The following is a 27,416-nucleotide window of genomic DNA, read 5'->3' as shown; positions in this document are numbered from 1 at the left end:
TCTGATTACATAGTTACAACTAGTACGAGAACCTTTAATCGTGTGGCCTCAAAGTCGTCCGCAATGAGTCCTGGGGCCTCGATATCCGTCCAGTGTTTGAGCTGCGCCTGTACTTCCGGCGTGTTGAAATGCTCGTGCATGCGGCGTGTAATTTCCTCACAAGCCACCACGTCGTCTCCAATAACCTGTCCTTAACCTCTAATCAGCCATATATATATATATATATATATATATATATATATATATATATATATATATATATATATATATATATATATATATATATATATATATATATATTTGTGGTAAATATGTGTAAATGTTTCATTGTACTTTATGTTGATGTATATTTGTTCATGTTTCATGGCCTAAACTTGACATTTTAACGTAATTTCGGAAAACTATAAGTGAAAAATCGATGTTTCCGCCAAACAATACGCAACACTTAAAAATAGATCTATAAAAAAATCCAACCAATAATTAAAGTCCCATAAACTGAAGCAGCCGTTAATGACCCGTTCACACAGAGCTACGATCTCACCACGCTCATGCCGCTCATCCCGACCTTTATAATTTATCAAATCGGGGCGAGAGCGGCGTCAAAACCCTTAAACATCGATGAGTATCGTCCGCGGATCGCCTGATCAACGCTTGTACTACGATTTATCCATGACCACCGCATTTCCGATACGTTGTTTTTCGCGCTTGTACAACGTTTCCATCGCGACAATTACCGATCGTGTGCCGCTTCTACTACGTTGACACCACGATGTACACGACCCTACTACGCTGGTAGACATACTTAAAAGACTGCTTCACGATGTCGCTGGGTTATTGTCGTCCACACTACGTTCTCTCCACGATTATTGCACGATTGGATTCGATGCGTATATATAAATTGAGGAATTACAAACAGCTTTTAGTTCTCTTAAAAGCGTTTAACAATGAACAGGCCAGAATTGTTACAACTACCCAGTGTGAACGGGTAAAAAGAAAGAAGAAAGAAGATCGTTAATATTTTTCGTCGTATATATAATTATCGTCTGCATATATATCCCCGGTTCTGACCAACCTTTCCGGCGTCGGTGCTCAGTGTGTTAAGTCGCTGGGTGACGGTGTCGTACAGATGCTGCTTCTCCTCATCCGAGTCACGTGCGCGGTTGATCCGGGTCGCCACAAACGATTGTACGCGCTCCAGAAGCTTGTCAAGCCATCTATAGGTCATGCAATGTTGAGAAATGATATAAAAACCTCCCCTTAAGGGTAAATTATTAAGATATAAGAGGTGAAGTGGAATAGGTGTCAGTCCTTCAGTCAAGATAACTCTGGCTCGAATCTCAGAATGTAGCACCTATTCTTTGACTATCAAAAAAACACCAGTACAAGGTCCATATTCACAGCTTGATTACAATCATATCCTTATAAAGAGATAAGATCACGCAGCTTATGTCAAATTGAACCTTTAGTGACAGCTTTATTTAAAAAGTAGTTATTCCATTAAAGAAATTTAACACATTTTGAGGGAATTTAGTAATTATTCAGGGTAGGAACTCTTTCTCATTGTCGAAGGTTCAATTGTCTGCCCTTATTCATTTTGGTTTTTGGCGCCTTTCTCTTTTGTTCTTTAGTTTAAAATCCGGCCAAAAATGGCACTAGTCCCTAAGAAAAAGTATCAAAGCGTACTGCAGCATTCAAGAGCATTTAAGAGCAGCTGGTTGGTCATGAAAATGAAGTGGTTCGTATGAAATCAGATTTATATAAGCTGACGTCAAAGAAACCTCTCCTGATGATGAAAATACGTGATGAAATTTTGCGTGAGCGAGCGCGGCTTCAACAGCGCCGTCAGTCGGCTGAGACTCGAATAATTCGTAAAGAAATTTAAAAGCCACGACGTCAGCTTGATGACCACGTCATAGCAGATAGCAGCAAGTCGGTCTTTCCAGAGTTTGGCCCAAGAGGCCCCGGCACAATGCATGATCTGCGAGCTCCTGATGTCCTTTACCGGAAGGCGGATATGAAAAAGCCAACAGAGATCAGCGATTCGTTAGAAGATTTTCATCAATGGCAGAAAATAAGACCGGTACAGTCAATAAATAGGCAGACATTCAAATTAAGGAAACTCAACTCTGGCCAAGTGCTCCAAGACGTCATTACACTCTGCGCGGTTCGGAGTTAAGCACAGTGAAGCACGTTTGTGCGACGTGCATTTTGAAAGATCGGGAACTAAGAGAACTAAGCGACCATCCAGAGAGCTTTGCGTCTCATTAAACACCAAGAACTGAATGTATTGAACTATGTCATAATCCTGTCATATCCGGATAACATTTGGTGAACAGTTATATCGCATTGCTTCTAGCGATTTTACGATTCCCGAGTTCTTCGTCGTTCATCACTGAGAGCTCATGTTCGTCTATGGATTCTCACGTAAACGTTGCTTGTGAACCTAATGTTTGTGGTGATATTATTGTATGGTAAACCATGAACTTGATGACATTTGAAAACGTCATAATATTGTGTTTAACCCAGGTGTACAAAAATACAAGGGTGGAATATTTCCTTTTTACGGTCAGATTAAATGAATTATCATGATTATAAAATATGTGATTTTCTTGAATATGAAATTATTGGTTATTGTAAGGACATTTCACCTGTATCGGACAGTATAAATCACAAAGGATACCGAGTTTAATTTGAAAGAACTGAGCATAAAACACAGTATTTCTACCGTATGATACTATAGTAGACCACAATAATTAATATTTTCTATAACCGCATTATTTAGCAAGTAGTCAACGGGTTATCAGTCAGAACTGATGTTTGTTATACAGGTGTATGTATTGATTTGGAATAAGAGTGTCACATTAATTTTTTGTCGGACAAGTTATCAATTATATCTTTGTTCTTATGGTAAATCCTATTTCTTCCCACTATTATTTAAGGGTATTGGATATTGTATTATGTTCTCACTTTATCATGCTTTCTGATGTGGTGTATCAATACATGGAGGATTTATGACTGCTTGTGACACCAGCTTTATATCTATGTTAATTTCATTTCCAATTTATCAGCCTATTATTTCGGACAAATTAAATTTATGTTTTACATTGTACTTTGTTCTTCCTGAGCGCAATAATTACAATTGAAAATCCTCTGATACTGGTTATGTTAATGATACAACCTGTAGTGTTTTGTGATTTTTCCAAGCAGGCTGGAAGACACGAGTTGCTCAAATCCCTCCATGAAATATTTCAATTTTTCCGTCCGACCCAATTTGTTAGCTTTGTACTGCCGGGCCTAAAATATAGTCATATTATGAATAATGTATTCTATATTATCTCTATATTTGATTAGTAATCACATGTAAAATCAAATGAATTTCAGATGCCAGGCGACCCAATAATTTTTGGGTATTGTTTGAAAGAGGTTAATGAGCACAAAAAGAGTTAAATGACCTTGCTACACATGACCTTAAAAACGGCCTTTAAACATAATCGTCGACTTTAAAGTACAGCTTTATGAAATGAGCTGAGAAAATACTCAAGCGAACAAAATATACACGTATACCAGGTGGGTATATGAACGATTACCAAGGAAATGTTCTTAGTAATAGAAAAAAATGAATGAAATGCTGACAAGATAACATTTTTATAGAAGCGTAATGCAAGTTATTTGTGTCAATATTTGTTGTTTTTTTTGTAGGTATTGACTCATTTCAAACATTTTTGAAAAAAATACACTGAGCATTAGCATATCAACCTTTATCTTCTTGACGCACACCAGCGCCAGTCCTGGCTGATATAATGTTTCTAATGGCGGGGCTAGCAATAATTAATATTTTAGCTAAAGCGGTACTTATCAATCCTTGATAAACATATCTAGTTTTTTTTATATAGTATATATGCACTGTGTTGTTTGTTGAGTTTTGTGCTGTTGTTCCATATTTCTTGATTGTGATTTTTTGATTTTGTGTTCTATATCTTTGGCGTTTACCCTGTGCCAGTAAACGGAGTTTATGTTGAAACTTTTAGCTATTGGGTTTGTTTCTGGGGTAATTCACATAAGTATTGACTCGATGCTCTAGGAGGAAGTGTGCCAAAATAGCCAATGTAAATGAGGCTCGTGGAGCCAGTGTGTTTATTGCTCAAGTGGCATTGTAAGAGGAATATTATTTGTTAACTGGAATCCCAGTTTGGAGGCAAATGTGGAGAGCGTTGGAGACGACTGTGGAACGTGTCGGGGACGAATTAAGAGAGTATAAGGAGACGAATTGGGAAAGAATAAGGAGACGAATTTGGAGAGAATAAGGAAACGAAGTGGGAACGTGCCTAGAATGTATTGATAGTGACGTGTTCGGATTAGATCTTGCCAGTAGTCGGATACGAATTGGGAGAGAAGAACGAAGCGAGTGGAAACAAGGTGGAGAGCAGTTGAGAATGTTTGGAGTTATGAACGCAAGATACAATCGGAGACTTACACATTTTTCTATAAACTTGTCATTATATTATGAACCATTGTTATCATTTTATTCTAATTTAAAATTAGTCAAATTGTTTCTTGTTAATCTTACACTCATTTAAGGGACTTGAACCGAATGTCACTATAACATTATAACCTAACATTTAATATATTCAAGAGGAAATCCAGGGTTTGGCGTTAGCGGGCGCAACTTTGGCGCTAATACTTAGACATATTCCCATCCATAATAACTTATTTCTGATCATAGGGATATATTGGTCTGCATTTTAACAGTATTTTAGCTGAAATGGTGCTTTTCGGTGTATTTTATTTAATTGTGTCCTTGATATTGACATAAAAAAGTTTACTTTGACAATTTAAAGCGCTCTAGTGATAGCTATGTTCACAGTGCACGTGGTATCTTGCTTGTGTTAAAAAGCATCAAAAGGTAACATTATGGCCAATGCCACGCTTAAACAGAAGTCTTAATTGTATATTCAAAATAACTATTTTAGCAGTGTACAATCACACTTGCCTGTGTAGTGTACATCTTGTACACGTGGTCCCGATTGTAATTCGGGAAATATTTCCCCAACTTATCCAGCGTGTCTTCCCAGACCTTTTTCTCCGTCCCCGGTTGCCTCCCTTCCCTGTCCTCGACAATGTCCCACTTGTTACAAACAAACAAGGTACAAGCCGGGTCGAATCCCGACATGCCACCTTTCTTAGCGTCCCTCTGCTGTTCTCGAACGATCTCTACCAACTGCATATATAGAAGTATGCAATTGCAATAAATATATGGTAATTTTAGTGACACTCGTATTTAAAATCAATACATACACATGTTTAACAAATATAAATTTCAATGATAAACCTTGAGCTACTGACTGAATACTGCATTTATGAAAAATATTTATAACTGAATACACAATTGCAACCGTGTATTTAATAGCTGATAACGCTCAATTATTAATTGACTGGTGGTCCTAACAGATTTTCAGTGATCAACTTTAGTCTCATATTTAAAGGTAGAAATACCGTGTTTTCTGCACCTTCTGTCAAATTATACACGGTTTTCTTCCTACGAATCATTGTTTTCGATATGCATGGATCCTTTTCGGTTAATCAAAACATTTGTATTAACTGTGGTACATCTTTCTTCGGAAGTTAGAGTGTATCTTCAAGAAAATATATATGAATGCCCATCCTGTTACACACAAACATTGCACAAACCCAGACATGTCATATTTCTTAGCGTCCCTAACCTGTTCACGGACGAAAACTACAAACACTGACTACAAACATGTTTGATCTCAACTAAGCACAAAAGTTCTGCATGGTTTGTTTTAATAATAAAAATAGCAACCACAGACTATCCAAAATAGAATTATACTTTTTCAAACGAACAATGAAAAACTATCCATTTTCGTTCCTTGCATATTTGTTTTAGCAGGATTGGCTTTTATCTGGCCAGGCACAAATGTGCGTAAAATTAGCACCGCAGCACCTTATCACCGCTGTACCGTATCACCTCAACACCGCGGGGCAATAACCGAAATTTTAACAAAACATATTTATAAATGATACAATTCGTTTTTATCACAGTCCTATATGAATTGCGTATGATTTACGGAAGGCTAGATGAGTTTCAGACATAAAATTTGCTAGTTTAAGGTTGTTTTAGCAAGTGTATCCTTGCTAAAGAGAAAATACCTTAACCGAGAAGGGGGGCCAGAACTACTTATAACACATCGAAGCCTAGGCATTGCCCTAAGCTAGAGCATAGATCATCGGACTGCGGTTTACGCAGGTTTTGGGATTCAGATCCATTTAGGCAGACACGTTGGCGCGTTCTAACGTAATTTCATCAATGTTAAGCATTGGTGCCTTAAAACGAGAAAGAGGACCAAAGCCACATATTCTATAGCGTAGCCTTGGCCTTGCCCTATGTCATGGCATACTTCATTTGTCTGCGATTTTAGGCAGGCTGTGGGGTTTTGGTTAATTTAAGTGAGTTCTCTAAACAATTCTTACACATTTTATCAATGTATGGGTCGCTACCTTAAAAATGAGAAAAAGGTACATCGTAGCCTTAGCTTTGTCCTAAATCTTTGCAAAGGTAATTAGTCTGCGATTTAAGGCAGGCTGTTGACTGTTTGGTCCATTTAGGCAGATACCCATTAATTAGCACGAGTGCCATGAGATGTCAAAGAATTACTAGTAGATTGTAAGACAGTCGGCAAGTAGAACATACATTCGTTGTACACAATAATAGTTTTAATCAATGTTTACTTCAGTAATTTATATTATCCTACAGGTTGTGGCGATGTTGGTGACGCAGATAACGACGAAGATGCCGATTGGGGTGTCCACATAGTTAATAACTATGGGGAATACAGAGGGTTGCGGATCGATAGGCGACAGCGAAAAGGTTAGATTAGATGAACGGAACGAGAACGATCCTTTTGACTCTTAACCTTCTCTGTATGACACTTGTTTAAAATGGTACCTTATCTTCCTGTATTCCACCGGCATTTGCGCTGTTGATAACGTAGATGAACGCGATGGCGTTTGGTAGGTAGCGGAAGAGGCGGCTGGTCATCTCGCCGCTTTCTCCCACTCCCGGGGTGTCCACGATCGTCACTTGGGTCTGATGGAGATAACGGGGTATTGGGAGATGTTTTTTTACTTTACACCGTTGTCAACACATATGAATACTTATGTGAAAAACTACAATTAAAAGTCCTGGGTAAACGCCAAAGACATAGAACACAAAAACAAACAATCACAAACAAGAAACATGGAAAAATAGCACAAAACTTCACAAATAGCACAGTGCATACATACTGTATATAAAAAACTAGGTATGTTTATCAAGGATTGTACCGCCTTGAAACGGTCATCAAAATGAAAATTTACAAGGTGTTTAAGCAAATTTGTGTGCACAACCTCACTCTTATCCCAACAATCCCGAATAAAGTAAAAACGTTGAATCTGATTAAAATATGCATTAACTTGGGGAAAAATAAACTCCGTGTAATTGCACTGGGTAAACGCCAAAAACATGAAACACAAAAACAGTCACAAACCAGAAACAAGGAACTACAGCAAAAAACTCATATAATTCATATATTAAAAATCTACGGACGTTTATAAAGGATTGTTAGGTACCCCCTTGGAACGGTCAGTAAATATAAATTTACTGGGGGTTTAAACTAGTTAACGTGCACAAACTCACTCACTCCAAACAATCCTATATACAAAAAAAGCGTCAAAGGTAAATCTTATCAAAGTATGCATTAACTTGAGTAAACTTAATAATAAAACAAATAATAAAACAAATAATAATAAACTTATAGGTAAACCCCAAGTACTTCAATGATAAGTGATCCTAACTCTATCTGCAGACGAGGAAATACTATTCAGTGCACCTAATGCAAACACTTTTCAAAAATACGATGCAGTCATTGTTTGAAACTATGAGCATCACGTACAGTCTGCCTTATAAAATGAAACGTTTAAACTGTTTGATCATAGAGTTTTATTATAAAAAGCATCACTGTACTAAAACTTGGAACAAATAAAGAGAACACAATTAAAAATAAAAGCGACATATATAAGCTAATCTTTTCTTTCCCTATGTAAAATCTTTGAAGAAAATGACGTCACATGCCAAAACACTCCGAGTCAGACTAAGAAGGTTTTAAAGATAACATGAATTTGCATTATCTTTTATAAACTCAAAGGACTGAAAGCTTAATTATGTAAGTATGCTATATTAAACCCCATATTTTGTTTCAGGCATTCATCTTCAAAAACTAGAAGGCAAGTACTCTTCAATGTATTGCTTTTATATCCACGGTTTAAATAAAATCCAAGTAATTCATTGAGTCTATCTACCCAACCACCTGCTGGAAACGTTTTAATTATACGAATTTTCTTTATACCATCACCATAAAAATCGGGATGAGCAATACTTTTAGCAATCAGCGATTAAAGACTACTATTATTGTACTTTGATATAAGATTATAATGACCATTAACAAAATTTGAGAAAGTTCCCCTAATTTATAATACCTGAAACCCTGTTTAAAAGTTTTTCCGTCATAAGTTTACTGCGAGAGTTAAGATATTTGACATCTGTACATATTTTAGCAAATCTTATCAACTGTGCAATAAAAACTAGGTGAACTAGGAACATCTCCATATAAAGAAGTGTAATTAATTATTTCAAAATTCAAATTATCACGTTTATCATAAAGATTGAAAACATTGACTCTGATATTCGTTAGCGGTCAGGCGGTTGAGAATGTTGTGGGAAAATTGTTTTAGGAAATAAGAATTTTAAATAAACTTTTTGGAAAAATATTTGTGGTGACATGGCTGGTAATGTTTCGGTGGAAGACATTGGTGACATTTTCGATGAATGTGAATCGAACAATGATGAGATTTATTCAGTCGAAACGCAAAATCGATTCAAACAAAGGAAAAAGGCGGCGATCGAGGTTACGAGACCGTCTCACGAAAACGAAAGAAGGGGGGGGGGGGGGGCAAGGTAGCATAGACAGGTTCTCACTTATGAATATCGATAATAAATTGATTTGGATATACGCTCAATTGAACAGAAACTATGAGAAAGTCACAAACGTTGAACATCAACAGTATAAATGTACACAGGAAATTCAAGATATCACGAAGGCGAACACAGATCTAGATAAAAAAGGACATAACCTAGAGAAATATGTAGTGCACAGATGAAAGCTTCAAAAATACTGACATATAAATCAATAGATAGCAAAGTCAGGAGCATGAGAAATAACATTGTTGTATATGGACAAACTGAGAGATTTTAAATGAGTGACAAGCAGTAAGCTTTCACATTCTTGCAAAACGAACAAGATATTAACACGGAGGACAGAGCACATCGAATCGGGCCAGTTCCAAGAGGAAGGAGAGGTGTAGACCTGAAGCGACGACTGGTTATGAGATTTCGGGATTTTGTGGACACGGAACATGTTATGGCAAGGGCGTTCAAACTTAAACACAGTCCGTTCGGTAATAAATGCCTCTAAACAGCAGGTGAAAAACAGCACTGCACGCAAATATCGTGGAGATGTTTCCCAATAGGTTAAAATTACGACAGTGGGATCCCAGCGACTTACAGCGCGTGGGATTGAGAAACAAGACACGACGGCTAAAAATAGCTTACCTCAATCGGATGTGTCTGAATAGCCCAGTAGTGAGCAGAATTGTGGGATCACATTTTGTTTACTTAATGTACAAGATTTAATTGTTAGACATATTAGACTCAGAGGAAATGATTGCTTTATTAAATGTAAATGATAGGTAAAGAATTTTCTTTCTTACTAGGTGAACAGGCAAAGTAAACATAAGGTGCGATAGCTGTATTGGTGGGGTAATTATTTATGTACATGATTAATTGAAAAATAAAATTGAACTTTTTAAAACCACAGGTGACAGTATATTATTGTTAAAACTAAGTAGAGCTTTGTTCCAATCAGATGGGTATGTGTTTCTGTATTTATCTTACAATGTTCCAAAGGGCAGCAGGAGGGAGTTTTTTAATGTCAGACTTAAATGTATTTGATTTTATTACAATCGACATGCATAATATTGGAATTGATTTTAACACTGTGTTTTCTTTATTTTTGGGGACTTCAATGGGAGGGCTAGCGACAGACCAGACTTTGTCGAGGATGAATATCTGCACCGGATGGACCTACGCCGGATGATTATGTACCGGGTGATATTTTAACTAGAAAAAAACAGAACAAAGTTGTTAGTAAGCATGAAAGATGTTTGCTTGATTTTTGTAAAACACACTGGATTGAGAATATAAAATAGAAGGACAGATTTAGACAAGGAATTAGGAAAATTTGCATGTATTAATTCACAAGGCAGTAGTGGTGCTTATTTTGTTATGTGTAGAAGTGATAATTTTAATATTGTTAAAAAAAATTATGTTAAAGAACCAAATATTTTTTTCAGATCATTGTGTGGTTAACTTTGTTCTACAATCTTGTTTTCATAGTATTGGTAACATAGCTTGTGAAGAAGACGTAGTTAACAATTATTTTAAGTATGAATGGAAATCAGAGAAAAAAGAATTGTTTGTCAATATTTTAACTAGTGATAATGTGACACAGATGCTTTTAACCGTTTGTGAAAATACACATTCAGCTGTATACTTGTGATGTTGACAATCGTCTCTCAGATTTATGTAAAATTATTGATGATATTTGTGTACCTTTATTCAAAAAAGAGGTTAGAAGTTTGAATACAGTATCAAGTCAAAATGTTAATACATGTTTCTTTGATGGATGTTGAATGTTAAGAAAAGAAAACAACAACTTTTTTTATAGATATTTGAATATCTATAGAAATGTTCCAAATACAGGAAATAGAATAGCCATGGTCGAAGCTAGCAGCAATTACAAAAATACTGTCAGAAAGGAAAAAAATATATATGATAGTAGCCAGACAAAAAAAGTTAAAATGTGCAAAGTTGTCAAATGCTAAGGCCTATTGGATATTGTTAAAAGGAAAGGTTAGTAAGCAATTCTCTTCAAAGTTGTCAGCAGCCAATGATATTTTAGCATATTTTTAAGCTATTATATAATGACCTGATGAAAATGTGTATAAATATTTTAATGAAAGGTATTTAGATGGTGAAATGCTGAAAATGTTTGATGAGCTAAACATACCATTTTGATGTGAGGGGATTTTTAAGGCTTGAAAGAAGCTGAATTGAGGTAGTCAGCTTGACCGGACTTAGTGCTAAATGAATTTTTGAAATATGGTATTGAGTCTGAACAGTTTTTGTCATATATATAGAGACACAATCAGGCTTTAGAAAGCAAATGGGAACTGTAGACAATATATTTGTGTTACATGGTATCATAGAGCATTTGTTAAACAACAAGAGATAATTAATTGCAGCCTTTATTGAATTTACCAAGTCGTTTGATTACATAATGAGGGATAACATGTGGTTTAAACTCATAAAGGCTGGTGTTAGAGGAAAACTATTAGATATAAGTAAGTCAATATATGAAAAAGTAAGATCAAGGGTCAGATACATAACGAATTAAGTGATGACTTTCCTTGTGTGCTCGGTGTTCGGCAAGGTGAATCATTATCATCTTTTTTGTATGTATGTATATGATATAGAAGAACACTTTATGCTTCAATGTTTTGAAGGGTTTGATTTAGATATGTTAAAATTGTTCATGTTGCTAAATGCAGATGATATTGTTATTTTACCAGTATCTGAAAGTGGGTTACAGAATGGATTAGTACTGCTAGAAGATTATTGTTACATGTGAAAACTTAGTCTTAATGCAAATAAAACAAAGGTGACGATATTTAAAAAGGGGACAATGTTAGAAGAAATATTCAAATTAGGTACCAAGGTCCGGGCAAGGACAAGAGCTAGAGATTGTAAACTAGTTTATTTATCTAGGCTTGTATTAACACCGGGTGGTTCATTCAGTACAACTTTTGAAACCTTGTCAGGACAAGCTATGAAGGCTGTATGTAAGATTAATTAAGATCTTATTAAGTTTCCTGGTATATCAATAAACCTCTATTTGTCATTATTTGATAAACTTACATACCCAGTGTTAAATTATGGCTGTGAGTTCTGGGGGTTAAACGATAGTGTTAATATAGAACAAGTTCATTTAATGGATTTTGCGTGTAAGAACCCAAACACAAAACAATATATGGAGAACTTGGAAGAACACCATTAGTTACTAAAAGAGCTGTAAGCGTTATAAAGTAATGGTTAAAAATTTTGCATTGTGATGCATTTGTCAGTTTATAAAATATTGTGTAGAGACCTAGTTGTAAATCATGGGCAAAGAGGGTAAGAGATATTTAACAAACATAAGGATTTAATGAAGTTTGGTTATTTCAAACTGTTTGTGACGTTGATATATTTATATATGAATTAAAGCAGAGACTGCAATGTGTTTATATGCATAACTGGTTTGCAGAAATTAATAACTCATCCAGAGCAAAAACATATGTGCCGTTTGCAGATTTTAAGTTACAATCTACTTGTGTGATGTTAATATTGTAAATGTTCGGAAAGCTTTTACGACTTTCATCACATAGACTGGAAATCGAGTCCGGTAGATGGCAGAAACATGAATTTATACTTGTAAATGAACAAAAATTTGAATTTTTTAATATTCTCGAAGATGAGTTTCATTTCTTGTTAGAATGTACATTATATAATGATTTAAGAAAATTCTACTTCATTAAATATTATTGGAAAAGACCAAATGTACCGAAATATATTCAACTTATTGCCAGTGAAAGGAAAGCTACATGTAGAAAATTATCGGTATATGTACATAAAGTTTTTAAATTAAGAAATACGTTTGTTTATATTTGACATATCTAATAAGTTTATATTTATATAGATATATATGATAGATTGTGTTTTAGAATAATACAGTGTTCTTTATTGTAAAACTATTGCATTGTATTTGACCACTGATCTATGAATTGTCATGATACGTGCATATATGCATAATTCTTGAATGCTCATGGGCCTATGGCCTCTATGCATTTGAAATAAACTATCAACTATAATTACTTGTACTCATCAGATATAAAATCATATACAGTGAAATATATTCACTGGCACCCTGTTGTCAAAAGATGTGATCTCCTACACAATATTTCTTTCTAATGGATCGCATAACTCATTTTTATACAGAGAACAGTGGACGTGCCATAGAACAACTTAAAACTCAATCACTAGTATTATTTGGCCAAGGGACAGTGAAAAATGTATACTTTATAATAACGCTTTTTGTCATGCCACTGTATATTAAAAGACTCACATTTTCCCCTAAGAGTGGTATGGACCAGTATATCTCGACATGGGACCAGTTATCACCGGGCGAATTCCGGTCCTCGCTGACAGCGCGCGTCAGTCTCTCCAGAGCTTCCTTCTCGCGGCCTTCCTCAACATTGTGACACTCCCCCGGGCCGCCACTTTTCGGGTAGACAACGAAGCGGCGGCGATCCGTGCTGCGGATGTTACGGAGGAGGCAGATGGTGGAGGTGGAGGAAAGAAGGGAGTATTGCAGGATGTCCATCCCCAACAGCAAGTTCAATAGGCTGCTCTTACCGGCGCTTGTCTAACCTGGAAGATATCCTTTTCACATCACTAATAAACAATGACGTAATTAGCAACGCATTTTATAAATATTAAACAGCATTTCATATGACATTTCTCTGACAAAAAAGCTTTATAATAACCCATTAAAGGCGGAGTCCTGTTTTACAAAAATGAACATCCTACTGGAACAATTATTTCTTGAAATAATTCCGCTTTTGGAAAAAACAACAACAATACTCTGTAAAGGACAGCTGCCTATGGACATCAAAACATGATATAAAACCATATCAAAACAAACCCGCTACAACAATGGGACAATCCCCGTCCACCAGCTCCCTCTGGTTCACCTCCAGACGGGCCGCAAAGTTCTTTCCGTAAAGCTCGTCAATAAGGTCTCTTAGATCACCGTTAAGGCCGGTCTTGATAAAAGCAATCACTCGGTCGTATATCTCCGCCAGCTCTTGTTTCATCACTGTGTCCCTGTTCAGCGTCATGGTTATGCTATCATACTTGAAAAAGGTTTTTATACAAATATTTAATAATAAAATGTGTTTTCCCAAAGATGACTTTTTGATAATAAATTCCTCGGAGATTAAGAACAGACAGACAACGGTTCTATACATGCATGATATATATTATTTTACTTAGAGCCATCCGTTTATACTCGATAAAATCAATATGAAATAGTTGTAGGGATATTTCTGTTGCCCATGGTTTTGAATCATATCTTCTGGAGTATGTAAGTGAAGCTAGGTGGTAAAACTGAAGATCTGGCGGCCTAGTATTTTGGATAAACACTAGATCAAAAAATGATTTTAATAACATACGTTCATATTTTCATAGAATATAAAGCCGAATACAGGGATCCCAACCCAATAAACGCACGGATCATGATATTAATTCCGATAAGCTGTTTTATGTAATTATGTTTTATGTTTTATAGTCACCATACATTCTGAAGGCTACCAGATCCGTTGTTTTACCGTTTTTTTCAGTATTCCTTTTGCTAAAACGTAAACCGTTATTTTTCTTTCTTATTTTCTTACTACGAATCAAAGAATCAAAATATAATATAATTATAATTATCTTTTCGAACTCCTTGAAGTATTTGGTACGTATTTATATACCAGGTAAAACATATCGTTACTACAATCGCACCTACCGAGCAATTGTCTGAGCTGGAGTCGGCGTCGGACGGCTCACGGACCGCCTGTTGTAGGTTCCGGCGGACAAGTTCGCGCATCTCCTCCAGATCCACCACGTCGGAATACGGCACCTGTCGGGCCTCAAGGAAGTCGTAGACGGCTCCCAGATCCATTGTCTCCACGTCCTCCAACCGGATGTCGCCACTAGCGCCACTGTTCATCTTGGCTATTCTTGTGTATATGACCATTGTTTCTATGTAAGTTCTGCCATTCTTGTACGATTCTTTGCGATTATAGATATTTTCCTGTTTAGTTGGAATCTTGTTTAATACAATTCACGCATCGAACAAGTGGTTTTTATACATCTCATGTTTTCATCTGCTTTTGTAAATGTTTCTAATTGCAAATATCATATCATAAAAGATATACATCTGTTTGTCTGTTTTTGTTTAGTTTTATGGGAACTAGCTCATTTAGCTAAACTATGACTGACTTTAATAAAGTCATAGCGATTGAACCTTTAGGGAGGTTCATAACGAACCGCTCAAATAAAACATCCTTAACAGCTGACATCACAGCCCCGTTTTACGAACAGTTCCTATGTATTTCGTAAGTTTCCAAGTTTTCAACTTAACATAAAGATTACGAATTGCGTATGTGCGTTTTTCTTAAGTTCCGTAAGTGTAAATATTTGCGCAGGGGTAAATAATTCGTAACTCTCCGATTAAAACCTGCTTAAGCTTCGACGTACACATACTAATTCTCAGTCCATTCTGTGAGGCGAGTATTAATATAATATTTTCCTAAAGCACTTGGTGACAATGATAATTTTGTAAGGTTACTCCTCCAAAATTACTTACTTCACTAATACTTCTTTTCTTGTATATAGAAATATAGAAAGTCAACAAACTTAGAAGCTCTGTACGGAGAAGTAGGATTAATGCCACTAAATATAAACAGAAAGATTCAGCTGAACTTGAATCTTATTGCTTTTATAAATACGGGTTAAACTTTGAGGAATTCTCGGATGAGATTAAAAACAAACAAAAATCACACAGCCTTTATAACATTAAGAATGAGTACACATGTACTGAACATTGAGGCAGATATAATAATACACCGTGGAACCAAAGGCTATGCAAGTAAATGTCAAAGGTATGGGTCTTGTGGTTTGAACCAAGAAGATTTCTAGGAAACTTGTGACCCCCGGGGAAGTGCCAGTTTTGACCCAAGAGGCATAAATTTAACAACCATGGTAGTGACAAGCCTTGTTCAAAATAGCAAGGATCTGCATAGCTGTTTCAGACAAAAAGGTTTTTAACATTTTCCAATCTACGTATCCAAACCTGTGAACCCTGGGCGTGGCCATTTATGATCCCAGGGGCATAATTTGAACAAACATTTACAAGCAATTGTGACTTTACATGTAAACATGTAGAATTCGCTCATGTAGTCTTGGCTAAAAATAGACTTATCTAAAAATGGTTTTCAAAAGGAACCGAGCTTTAATGGATATCTAAATACTGTACAAATTTCATCGAGATAAAATCAAAACTGAAGACTGTATCATGTTCACAAGCAATTGTTTACAGACGCATATACTTTTTATATGTTCAAGACCCATAATCTAGGCATGCATGGGCATATCTGGCTGGTTTTCGAAAGGAAACAAGCCCTAATCGATTTCTAAATACTGTACAAGTTTCATCGAGATACAATCAAAACTGAACACTGTATCGTGTCCAAATGCAATTGTTTACAGACGCACTGATTTTTTTATACTTTCAAGGCCCACAATCTAGGCATGCATGGGTGGATCTAGCTGGTTTTCGAAAGGAACCGAGCATTAATGGATATCTAACTACTGTACAAGTTTCATCGGGATACAATCAAAACTGCTGAACACTGTATCGGGTTCACAAGAAATTGTTTACAGACGCACGGACGCACATTACCATCGCATAAGCTCTTCTGGCCTTACAATCTAACTCCAAATGTCCTATCATAATCAGGTCGAGAAATACCTATTAACTCGTTATTATTATATCATTTTTATTCTTATTTTCTTCTAATAGAGAAGATATGAAAATTATACAATGAATCATAAACAAAACATACCGTAATTACTGCAACTAATCCACATGTGCAATACAAGTGTCAACTTGTAAAACTGATTCTATTTATAGAATAAATTGCCGGCCGACCTTGCAAACGAAGATGTAACTCAATGAAATTCCAAAATATTTTAGATATATAATACCCTTATTAGGTCATGCGTATTACGTTTTTTACATGAATGATGTCAATTTAAATGTTTGCATTTTTTAATTATTGCTTCGATGACAATTATTTTCATCGTTTGTACTTTTGGTTTAAGTACCTAAATTACGTAAGAACCTGAACGCACTATTGAAATAAATGGTAATGGAAACTGGTTTGTACATTCAATGAATGGGCTGATCATGCACCTTTGTGTTTCATATACCCACACAACTGCATAAAGGAAAAATATTTGAATGCCGAATAAAGGCGAAATATAATTACAATATTACCTGAGTTTAACACTTCCTGATAATAATTAATATGTTAGCCAGTATGAATCAGGAATATGTTAGCCAGTATGAATGCTAAAAATACATGTAAAAGTAAACATACCGATATTATTGTTAATATTTCGGATCCATTATTTTATAAAAGTAAATTATACATGGAGAGGAAATATAGTAAACATAGTACCAAAGGTCAGTAATAGCGCAGAACGGGGGCAGTCCAATTAATTGTAAAGGAACACAAACAACCCAAACAATAATGAAATTATTGTTAAAATATTATATCATACAATAATTTTCATACGTCATAAAAATACAAAAGAAATGAAATGCTTCAGTCATTCGAAAACAATAAGTATACTTCCTTTTGTAATAAATTGTTTTTCAGTGAAGAGATATGATTTTAGTCAGTTCTTTAGTACTTAATATGATAAATCCTGGTATAGTTAACAAGCAGCATATAATGCCGACATTGGCCTGAATTTTCACAAGGATCACTAACACTCCGACGTCAACAAACAATCCAACGACGATCACACAGAGTCCCCTATTCCCATACTCCGATGTCACACGAATGTCGATGCTCACGGAAGCCCACCCGACCACACAGACTATCACACAGCGTCACGGGCTCCGCAGTACACGTCCTCCGACGTCAATCGATGTTAACATCCATAGAAACTGGCATAACCGACGACCACACAGATACCATAATCACATAATTACTACAGTACTCACTGTCGGATAGTTCGATAACTCTAAGATCAATCATACTCTTTACCTCTTCTACAACTGTTTGCTTCAACGTAAAGGGGACTGGGTATTGCTTTGGTCGTATTGGAGTATCCGTAGTCAACTTAATATCATGCTTACCAAGGGTAGTTTATCCCGGCTTTGTTCACAAAACGTCTCGGAATTCAGACAGCATCTGCGATAAACTGCTAACCTCTTCCGTTGATAATTGTTCACTGATATGACATTCTCTTTCTGCCTCATTTAAAGACGTAGGTTGTTCAACAATTCCGCCCCCTTCATGACTAACTCCACTCTCACACTCAACATCAATCACTGCGGAGCTTACGATTCCCAGCACACAGTTGTTTCGAGATGGATCGCGCTCCACATGCAATTTCAGCATATTTGCATGAAAGGTTTTTACCTTGTTACCAACCTGTGTCTTGTAGTCCCAAATCACCCACTCTGTCAATCACTGCGTGTGACCCTCGCCACTGTAACAAAAGCTTATTGGACTTTGTGGGCAAAAAAAACTAAAACCTTCTCACCTTCTCACCTCATCTTCAACTGTTTCACCCTGGCCGTGCGATTGTAGATGGTCGCATACCGACTATTCGCCTTCTGAAGGTTGGAATTAGGGATTTATTAACTATACTCAAGTCTTTCTTTTAAATCAACCACATCATGGTAAACTGGCTTTACCTATTGGTCAACAATGTCTTTGGTCAAAAACTCTCTTCGAATTCTCTTGGGACCCCTAACTGAACGTCCATATATATCATCTCGAATGACGTAAAGCTTAAACTTTCTTGGGGTGCATCCCTAAAAACAAACAAAACCGGCCCTCAATATCTGTCAATCCTTTGGTCCTTCTATACAAAGTCTCTTTAACATCAGCTTTATGCTGCCGTTGAACTGCTCAACCAGACCGTTACAGATGGTAGGGAGTGGTAGTAAGTTGCTTAATGGAGAAAAGCCTACTTACCTCCTTTATAACCTCAGATTTAAACTGTGAACCTAAGTATGTAAATAACTCTCGTGACACACCTAACCTACAAAACATCTCCACCAACGCTTCAGCAACTCTCTCCATTTATATTGACGGCAGCGCTACGGATTCTGGATATCTAGTTGCATAATCCATAGGTGTAAAGATATACCTATTTCCCTTTGCCGATCTGGGTTCCATAGGTCCAATTAAATCTACAGCAACACGCTGAAATGGAACTTCAATTAGGGGCATCTTACCGAAGGATGCTCTCTTAACTTTACCCTTTAGAATGGATCGTTGACATGTATTACATGATTGGAGATGCCTTTTCACATCGGCTTGAACACCAGGCCAATGAAACTCAGGCAACACCTTCGTCATTGTCCTCTTCACAGCAAAGTGTCCTGACATTATAGATTAATGTGCAAGTTCCATAACTTTAGAACGGTGTTTTGCTGGAGCTACTAGTTGTAGAAACTTCTTACCGTTATCAACTGTCGGTGAACTAAATTCACGTTAAATCAATCTTTTTGTGCATGATGAATTTAGCTTTCCCTGTACTTCTATCTTCGACCACAAAATCTCTGACCTTTGTAAGTCTGTCATTACTCTGTTGATCCCTCATGATCTCGTCTGGACCAGCGTTACTGTCCACTGCACTCAATACCTTCAATCCTTTAAACCTCACATTTTCTGCCGCAGATTTTACCTGATGTCGAAGCACAAACATTTGTATCCAAATCGGCATTTGAATAACTGCTCACCGCCGTGCATGTAACAAAAGCCGCACAAACATTTGCACCTGCACCCTTCTGTGAATTGTCTTTATGATTATTGTTAGCAAGGTTCACCTGTTGCGGTATTTGTCCCTTGTGTCCTCCTTCTTGTTCCGCTGCTGCATTTCTTTCTTGCTTTCTACCCGGACAAGCACGGTTAGTGGTATGTCTCTCTTTCCTCTGAAACAAATCATTCTTTACCTTGGGTTTATCTGTATGGTCGTTCGCTTCCTTTATTTTGAACGTTGTTGCCCTGTAAGCTTTGATCAAATGTGCGTGGCTTACCACTGGTAGAGAAACATAATGACCTAATACTCACGGCACGTGCTTCTCTGAACTGATCTTCAAGAGTGACCATAGTTTCAACATCATTATTAATAAATTCTCAAAGGAAAACAAGCGATAAGCATGTGCATTTTGATAGTATGTATTGAAATGGGTTATGGCTAAAATTGTACACTTTAGGTATTCGTGGAAAAGTTTTGCGCATAATTAAAAATATGTACGAAAAGGACAAGGTTCGTCTTAGATGCTGCATTTCTTATTCAGATTTATTTTAATGTTCTATTGGTTTAGAACACGGCGAAGTTATGTCGCCTTTACTTTTTCCATGTTTTTTGAATATTGAGAAATGTTTTTTTTTTATGGATAGTGTTTTTTATAGCGGAATAAAAAACTATGATATATCATTGATTTTAATGTTGTTCGCTGATGACATGGTCATGTTTGGGGAAAATATCGAGAACTTGCAAAATAGTCTTGATTTTTTATACGAATGAGAAATGGTCATACGGTGATAAAACCCTATAAATTGTAGATGATTTTAATCTCTTTGGTACTGTATTTAAATACACTGGAAATTTTGTACTCGATCAAAGTACTCTAGCTGGTAAAGGATTAAAGGCGATAAACACATTGTTAGTAAATGTAAAAGCTTTTGGTTTTAGGCCAAGTACGGTTGTTTGATGCCTTTTGTGTTTCAAGTCTAGATTACGGATGTGAGATGTGGGGATTAAGTAAAAAAAGGAAATAGGACATATTCACTTAAAATTCTTGAAAGCATTGTTATATGTCTAAACATCAACATCTACACCAGCTGTGTGTAGCGAGCTAGGAAGGTACTCATTGTATATTAATACATATTTTAGGATTATTTAATTTTGTTTATATTTCTCAAGGAAAAAGTAATTGTGCATCTAATGTTAAGGATTTATAAGACAATGCAGGTATCTCAGATATCTGGAATAATCCAATTAATATAAACTTGAAATTTTCGCATGTCCTACTCAGAAAAGGCTGTTAGATCATTTCAAGCAAGTATGGTTTAACTCATTACAGATAAGTCCTGTTTAGTATTTGTACAAAGAGTGTGAAAATGCATTTGTGTTATCATTATATTTGGATAATCCTCCGGAAACTTTCCGCATTGCATTTACAAAACTAAGGCTATCCTAGCACTCCTTAAGCATTGAAACTACTAGAATAGAGCATAATCACGGATACTGTCTTATATGTGGCTTTTTTATTGACGTATATTCTTAATAAACGCATCAACACATTCCTCTATGATAATAATTTGTCAAACGTGAACCAAGCCGGATTTCGCGCAAACTATAAAACCTGCGATCATATCCTTACATTGCATTTCCTTATAAGTAAATTTAGAGCCCAGAAAAAAGAAACTGTTTTGCTCATTTATTGATTTTTCGGCCGCATTTGGCTTTGTGCATGCGAGCTTCGAGTGTTGACCGTTTGGTAGGTCTCAAATACGGTTTAACGGGTACGTATTATGCAATATTTGAGTGTAAAATAACTAAATATGAGTTTGTAAACCTTTGTTTTATCCTGTTGGTATTTGTGCATGCGCGAAGGGAAAAATTTCGCGCGGGTGCTGGTCCGGTGCCAACGCATTTGCATTTGGGTGCGGATTTATAGATTATTTGTAAATAATTGATAAATTATTTTGTTAAAAATTAATTATCTTGTCATTTGTTGTTTTCCATTTCAGGTTATATGGCAAGCAAATAGTAGGATGAGGAGGTGGAGTGGCTAGTCCTTGATGGTGTTGGGAGCCCATCAGTACTCCGGATTGATTTCGATCCCGAATGTTTTGGAAAAAACATCTAGGTATTGCGCGAAGTTGGTCCAAACGATTGTTGCTGTCCAGGAAAGGTTTGGAATCCTGATCCGGGAATTGTTGAAAACTTAAATGAGAAGTCCCCTTTCGCCAAAAGATTTGGTCAGGATTGACTTCTCTGTTAATGTTTTGTTAAGCTTGGCAGGTAACACTAGTTAAAAGCAGTTCCTTTGAAGGCTGCGGTCGAAGTTGCCTCCTGTTTTCTCGCCAGTCCGCAGCAGGACGATATACACGGCAAGCGATCCTGGATGTGAGGACGATGAAGGTGAATAATCTTCGGATGATGAGCGCCTGCGTGAAAATATGGAGCAGGCCAACGCATTTCTGTCCCAGTACTACCAGAGACACAGGTAAATGTATATTATGTAGCCAATAGAGGTTCATGGGCATCGCCATTTAATCCCAGGGCAGACATGTCACTACCGCATGGTCGGTCTGAAGCAGCAGGGGCAGGTATGCTGCTACACCCCAAGAGACGGTCATCTTAGGAGGTATTAGCTATGCTACGCAGAAATTAACAGTTTGACGGTAAGAGTAATTTAGCTATGTTCCGTCAAAAAGTTAAATAAATGTTTTGCAAACCTTATATTTTTAAGAAATTCTGTAAAAAAATACAAACTATGTCACGACCCTTTTTTATTTTTGAGACCGTTACCATAAACACCGTTTTTTCTTTATTGGTCTACTTTAGGCCCAACCCTTTTTCAGTCGAGCATACCAAAGTTTACCCTTACTAAATACACACAAAATCCTCTAGCATTAATCAGTTACAGACTTCAAAGCAGTAACATGTAACGTCTCCATACCAGTATAATCCAGTAAATATTGTAGGGGAGACAGCCTTCCAAATACATGTACCATTGCGTATCGATAGCCGGCTCATGTCACTGTATACGCGCGTACCATTCAATATGTCACGGTAATGTCGCTGGCATGTGCACCCTCCTGCCATAGAATTAAATGCTTAAGATTGTCAAATACTTATTTTTTCTGATTAAAATATATATGATTCTAAATACAAACAAACTTTTCATAATTAGTAGTTTATACCTAATATTAACCAATAGAAATACCAGGAGCTCACTCCATTCGTGCGACTGTATCAATTCGAGACAATAGAAAGATACATGTGAAAAAAATAACAATGTTACGACGATTTGAAAAACGACACAAGTATGTCTATGTTGTCAATGCCATAAGCTTTCGGCATCCGCGCATGCTCTCTTTCCACATCAACCATGCGGCCATCTTGAATGAATATCACTCCGATTTTTTCTTGCGCCCACTCCACGATTTCATTGATGACCGGTGTATCCACTCCAACCATGTCCGCTATCTGCTTTAATACCACAAGTCCGTAAGGTATGTCCTCGACAATGTATCTGTATCCGAAATCAGGCACGTATTTCCCGTCTTTTGTCTTCAACATTGGATGCTTAAGACCCTCATAACCGCTGTTGGTTTTCAGACAAGAAACTAATGTTGACTTGTCAGCAATTTGGTCTCCATAGTGATGGATAAACCAATCTTGCATTGATGGGATGCCCAAGAAATCGTGCTGAGGAAACTTCTGTGAAAGCCTTTCAGCAGTTGCTATAACTTCATTGTTGACGCCATCCAGGTATTTAGCAGCTGTCTCGTCAACACCTTGGTAAAACAGAGGCGGGCTCTCCAGCGGTCCACCGTCCCAGTCTTTCCACCTGGCATACATGATCGGAGGATGAACTGTCGATATTGCCATCAGTGTAAGCTTAACATAATTCTCGCAAAGCTTCACCACTGGCTTTGGTTCAATCAAAGTCTGCAAGAGGGTCATCAGCGAATCCTTTTTTGTCGTAGACCCTTCCGGATTAACCATCGAGCAGTAAACCTCTTCCTTTGTTCCGACTATATCCACCTCCTCTCCATATTTCGTATATCTGCAAGCCCAGGGTAGTGTCTCCAAAGCAACGATAGTGTTGCTCTTTCCATTTTCACGTAAGATAGAACCACATTGGTATTCGAATCCAGCATGTCCTGGCATTCCAATCACTATTGCTGTTTCCTTCAGGTGAGGTGTAATTAGTTTGAGGTACGTCTCGTGTGCATATGCTGGTACGACTGAAAAGACCATATCCGACCTTGAAATAACACCAACATCACGTGTAACGCTAAACTTCGTCTCGCCAGGGCGCTGTTCTCTGACTTCTCCATTTCTGTATTTGACTCTGAACCCATTCTTTACCAACGTCGCATTCCAGCGCTCGGCCTCGTCTTCGAATATATCAAGAACTGTCACGTGAGCATTCTCGACCAATGACGAGATCCCTGCAAACGCATGCGCACCATTTCCTCCACCGCATATGGTAACGGTTAATCCTTCCATTTCCACTACTTAAGTATGTATGTAAATATGTATGCGAAAAACTGGCTGATCTCTATGGACGTTAGGTTAAGCGTTTCTAACGGCTAAAAGTGTTTAGATGTAACTCTTTGGTGTTCCCTTAAACATTTCGTCCATGATATAAATAAAACCTATATTCAAAACACCTTTAAACCTAACTTCTTTCTTCAAATGTTTATGATCCAAATTTTTCTAATATCTCCAAAACACCTTTGGACGTATTTTACCTTTCTTCGATTATAAACATCACATCTTTCTAGCTTCATAGTCATTTGCAATAACTGAAATGATAAGATGTTGATATCGTGTTTGAAAGAATAAAGTAGGTTAAATCATACATGGAAAGCAACGATGTGAATATATTAATACTTGTAACTTCTCTTATCTCAGTATTACACGAGCATTTAGCATATGTCACTCGTTATTTTCGCGCTAATTCGCTGAGTACATCGTACACAAGATACTGAATAAAAGATACGAAAATCTTTATTTAAAGTCGGGTATATGAAATGATAATGAAAATAACAACAATGAGCTATTTTCCGACATGAATAACAAACAATACATAATGAACGTTGTTCAATGAATAGATGACCTGGAAATAAAAGCATATAGCCATGTCATTGAAGTTACATATCTTAACATTACTGTATGGTAGGCCGACCATGACTCTGCAAAAAGTATCTGATATCGTTTAGGCATTTCAAAAGTTATTTGTGATACTATATTATTTAAGGGACTCAGTTATGTTTTGTCCCGGTAATGCATCTGATACCGAAATTGCAGGGGAAAAAATACACATCAAGTATAAAAAATAATAATCTGGTTTTAGTTGGGTCCAAACCCACACCTGTTCAGTGAAGGAAAAAATAGAAAACTGACAACAAAACCTCACATCCACGAAGACTCATACACAAACTCTAGGATAATTTAACCTTTAAGCCTTTTGTTAAATCGCTTTTCAAAAGCATTAAAAGGAACCGAGCATTAATGGAGATCTAACTACTGTACAAGTTTCATCGGGATACAATCAAAACTGAAGACTATATCGTGTTCACAAGCAATTGTTTACAGACGCACGGACGCACATTACCATCGCATAAGCTCTTCTGGCCTTTGGCCAGTAGAGCAAAAAATCAATCTAACTACAATCTAAATCCAAATGTCCTATCATAATCAGGTCGAGAAATACCTATTAACTCGTTATTATTATATCATTTTGATTCTTATTTTTTTCTAATAGAGAAGATATGAAAATTATACAATGAATCATAAACAAAACATACCGTAATTGCAGCAACTAATCCACATGTGCAATGCAAGTGTCAACTTGTAAAACTGATTCTATTTATAGAATAAATTGCCGGCCGACCTTGCAAACGAAGATGTAACTCAATGAAATTCCAAAATATTTTAGATATATAATACCCTTATTAGGTCATGCGTGTTACGTTTTTTGCACGAATGATGTCAATTTAAATGTTTGCATTTTGAATTATTGCTTCGATGACAATTATTTTCATCGTTTGTTCTTTTGGTTTAGGTACCTAAATTACGTAAGAACCTGAACGCACTATTGAAATAAATGGTAATGGAAATTGGTTTGTACATTCAATGAATGGGCTGATCATGCACCTTTGTGTTTCATATACCAACACAACTGCATAATGGAAAAATATTTGAATGCCGAATAAAGGCGAAATATAATGCAATATTACCTGAGTTTAACACTTCCTGATAATATGTTAGCCAGTATGAATCAGGAATATGTTAGCCAGTATGAATGCTAAAAATACATGTAAAAGTAAAAATACCGATATTATTGTTAATATTTCGGATCCATTATTTTGTAAAAAATATTATATTATGCAATAATTTTCATACGTCATAAAAATACAAAAGAAATGAAATGCTTCAGTCATTCGAAAACAATAAGTATACTTCCTTTTGTAATAAATTGTTCTTCAGTGGAGAGATATGATTTTAGTCAGTTCTTTAGTACTTAATATGAAAAATCCTGGTATAGTTAACAAGCAGCATATAATGCCGACATTGGCCTGAATTTTCACAAGGATCACTAACACTCCGACGTCAACAAACAATCCAACGACGATCACACAGAGTCCCATATTCCCATACTCCGATGTCACACGAATGTCGACGCTCACGGAAGCACACCCGACCACACAGACTATCGCACAGCGTCACGGGCTCCGAAATACACGTCCTCCGACGTCAATCGATGTTAACATCCATAGAAACTGGCATAACCGACGACCACACAGATATCATAATCACATAATTACTACAGTACTCACTGTCGGATAGTTCTATAACTCTAAGATCAATCATACTCTTTACCTCTTCTACAACTGTTTGCTTCAACGTAAAGAGGACTGGGTATTGCTTTGGTCGTATTGGAGTATCCGTAGTCAACTTAATATCATGCTTACCAAGGGTAGCTTATCCCGGCTTTGTTCACAAAACGTCTCGGAATTCAGACAGCATCTGCGATAAACTTCTAACATCTTCCGTTGATAATTGTTCACTGATATGACATTCTCTTTCTGCCTCATTTAAAGACGTAGGTTGTTCAACAATTCCGCCCCCTTCATGACTAACTCCACTCTCACACTCAACATCAATCACTGCGGAGCTTACGATTCCCAGCACACAGTTGTTTCGAGATGGATCGCGCTCCACATACAATTTCAGCATATTTGCATGAAAGGTTTTTACCTTGTTACCAACCTGTGTCTTGTTGTCCCAAAACACCCACTCTGTCAATCACTGCGTGTGACCCTCGCCACTGTAACAAAAGCTTAATGGACTTTGTGGGCAAAAAAAACTAAAACCTTCTCACCTTCTCACCTCATCTTCAACTGTTTCACCCTGGCCGTGCGATTGTAGATGGTCGCATACCGACTATTCGCCTTCTGAAGGTTGGAATTAGGGATTTATTAACTATACTCAAGTCTTTCTTTTAAATCAACCACATCATGGTAAACTGGCTTTACCTATTGGTCAACAATGTCTTTGGTCAAAAACTCTCTTCGAATTCTCTTGGGACCCCTAACTGAACGTCCAT

General features: G+C 36.7%; 1 protein-coding gene and 1 pseudogene across 1 annotated transcript; both read right to left on the bottom strand.

Moving 5' to 3' along the window:
* Positions 1-401: 401 nt before the first annotated feature.
* Positions 402-20,166, bottom strand: LOC128215429 (uncharacterized; annotated as a pseudogene).
* Positions 20,167-23,092: 2,926 nt separating this feature from the next.
* LOC128215428 (opine dehydrogenase-like) lies at positions 23,093-24,310 on the bottom strand. The gene has a single exon (XM_052922112.1). The coding sequence runs from the start codon at positions 24,308-24,310 to the stop codon at positions 23,093-23,095; it is 1,218 nt and encodes a 405-aa protein (XP_052778072.1).
* Positions 24,311-27,416: the final 3,106 nt, after the last annotated feature.

Source organism: Mya arenaria, chromosome 13, assembly GCF_026914265.1.
Source record: "Mya arenaria isolate MELC-2E11 chromosome 13, ASM2691426v1".
NCBI classification, from domain to species: Eukaryota; Metazoa; Mollusca; class Bivalvia; order Myida; family Myidae; genus Mya; species Mya arenaria.
This window is presented reverse-complemented; position numbering and strand designations above follow the sequence as displayed.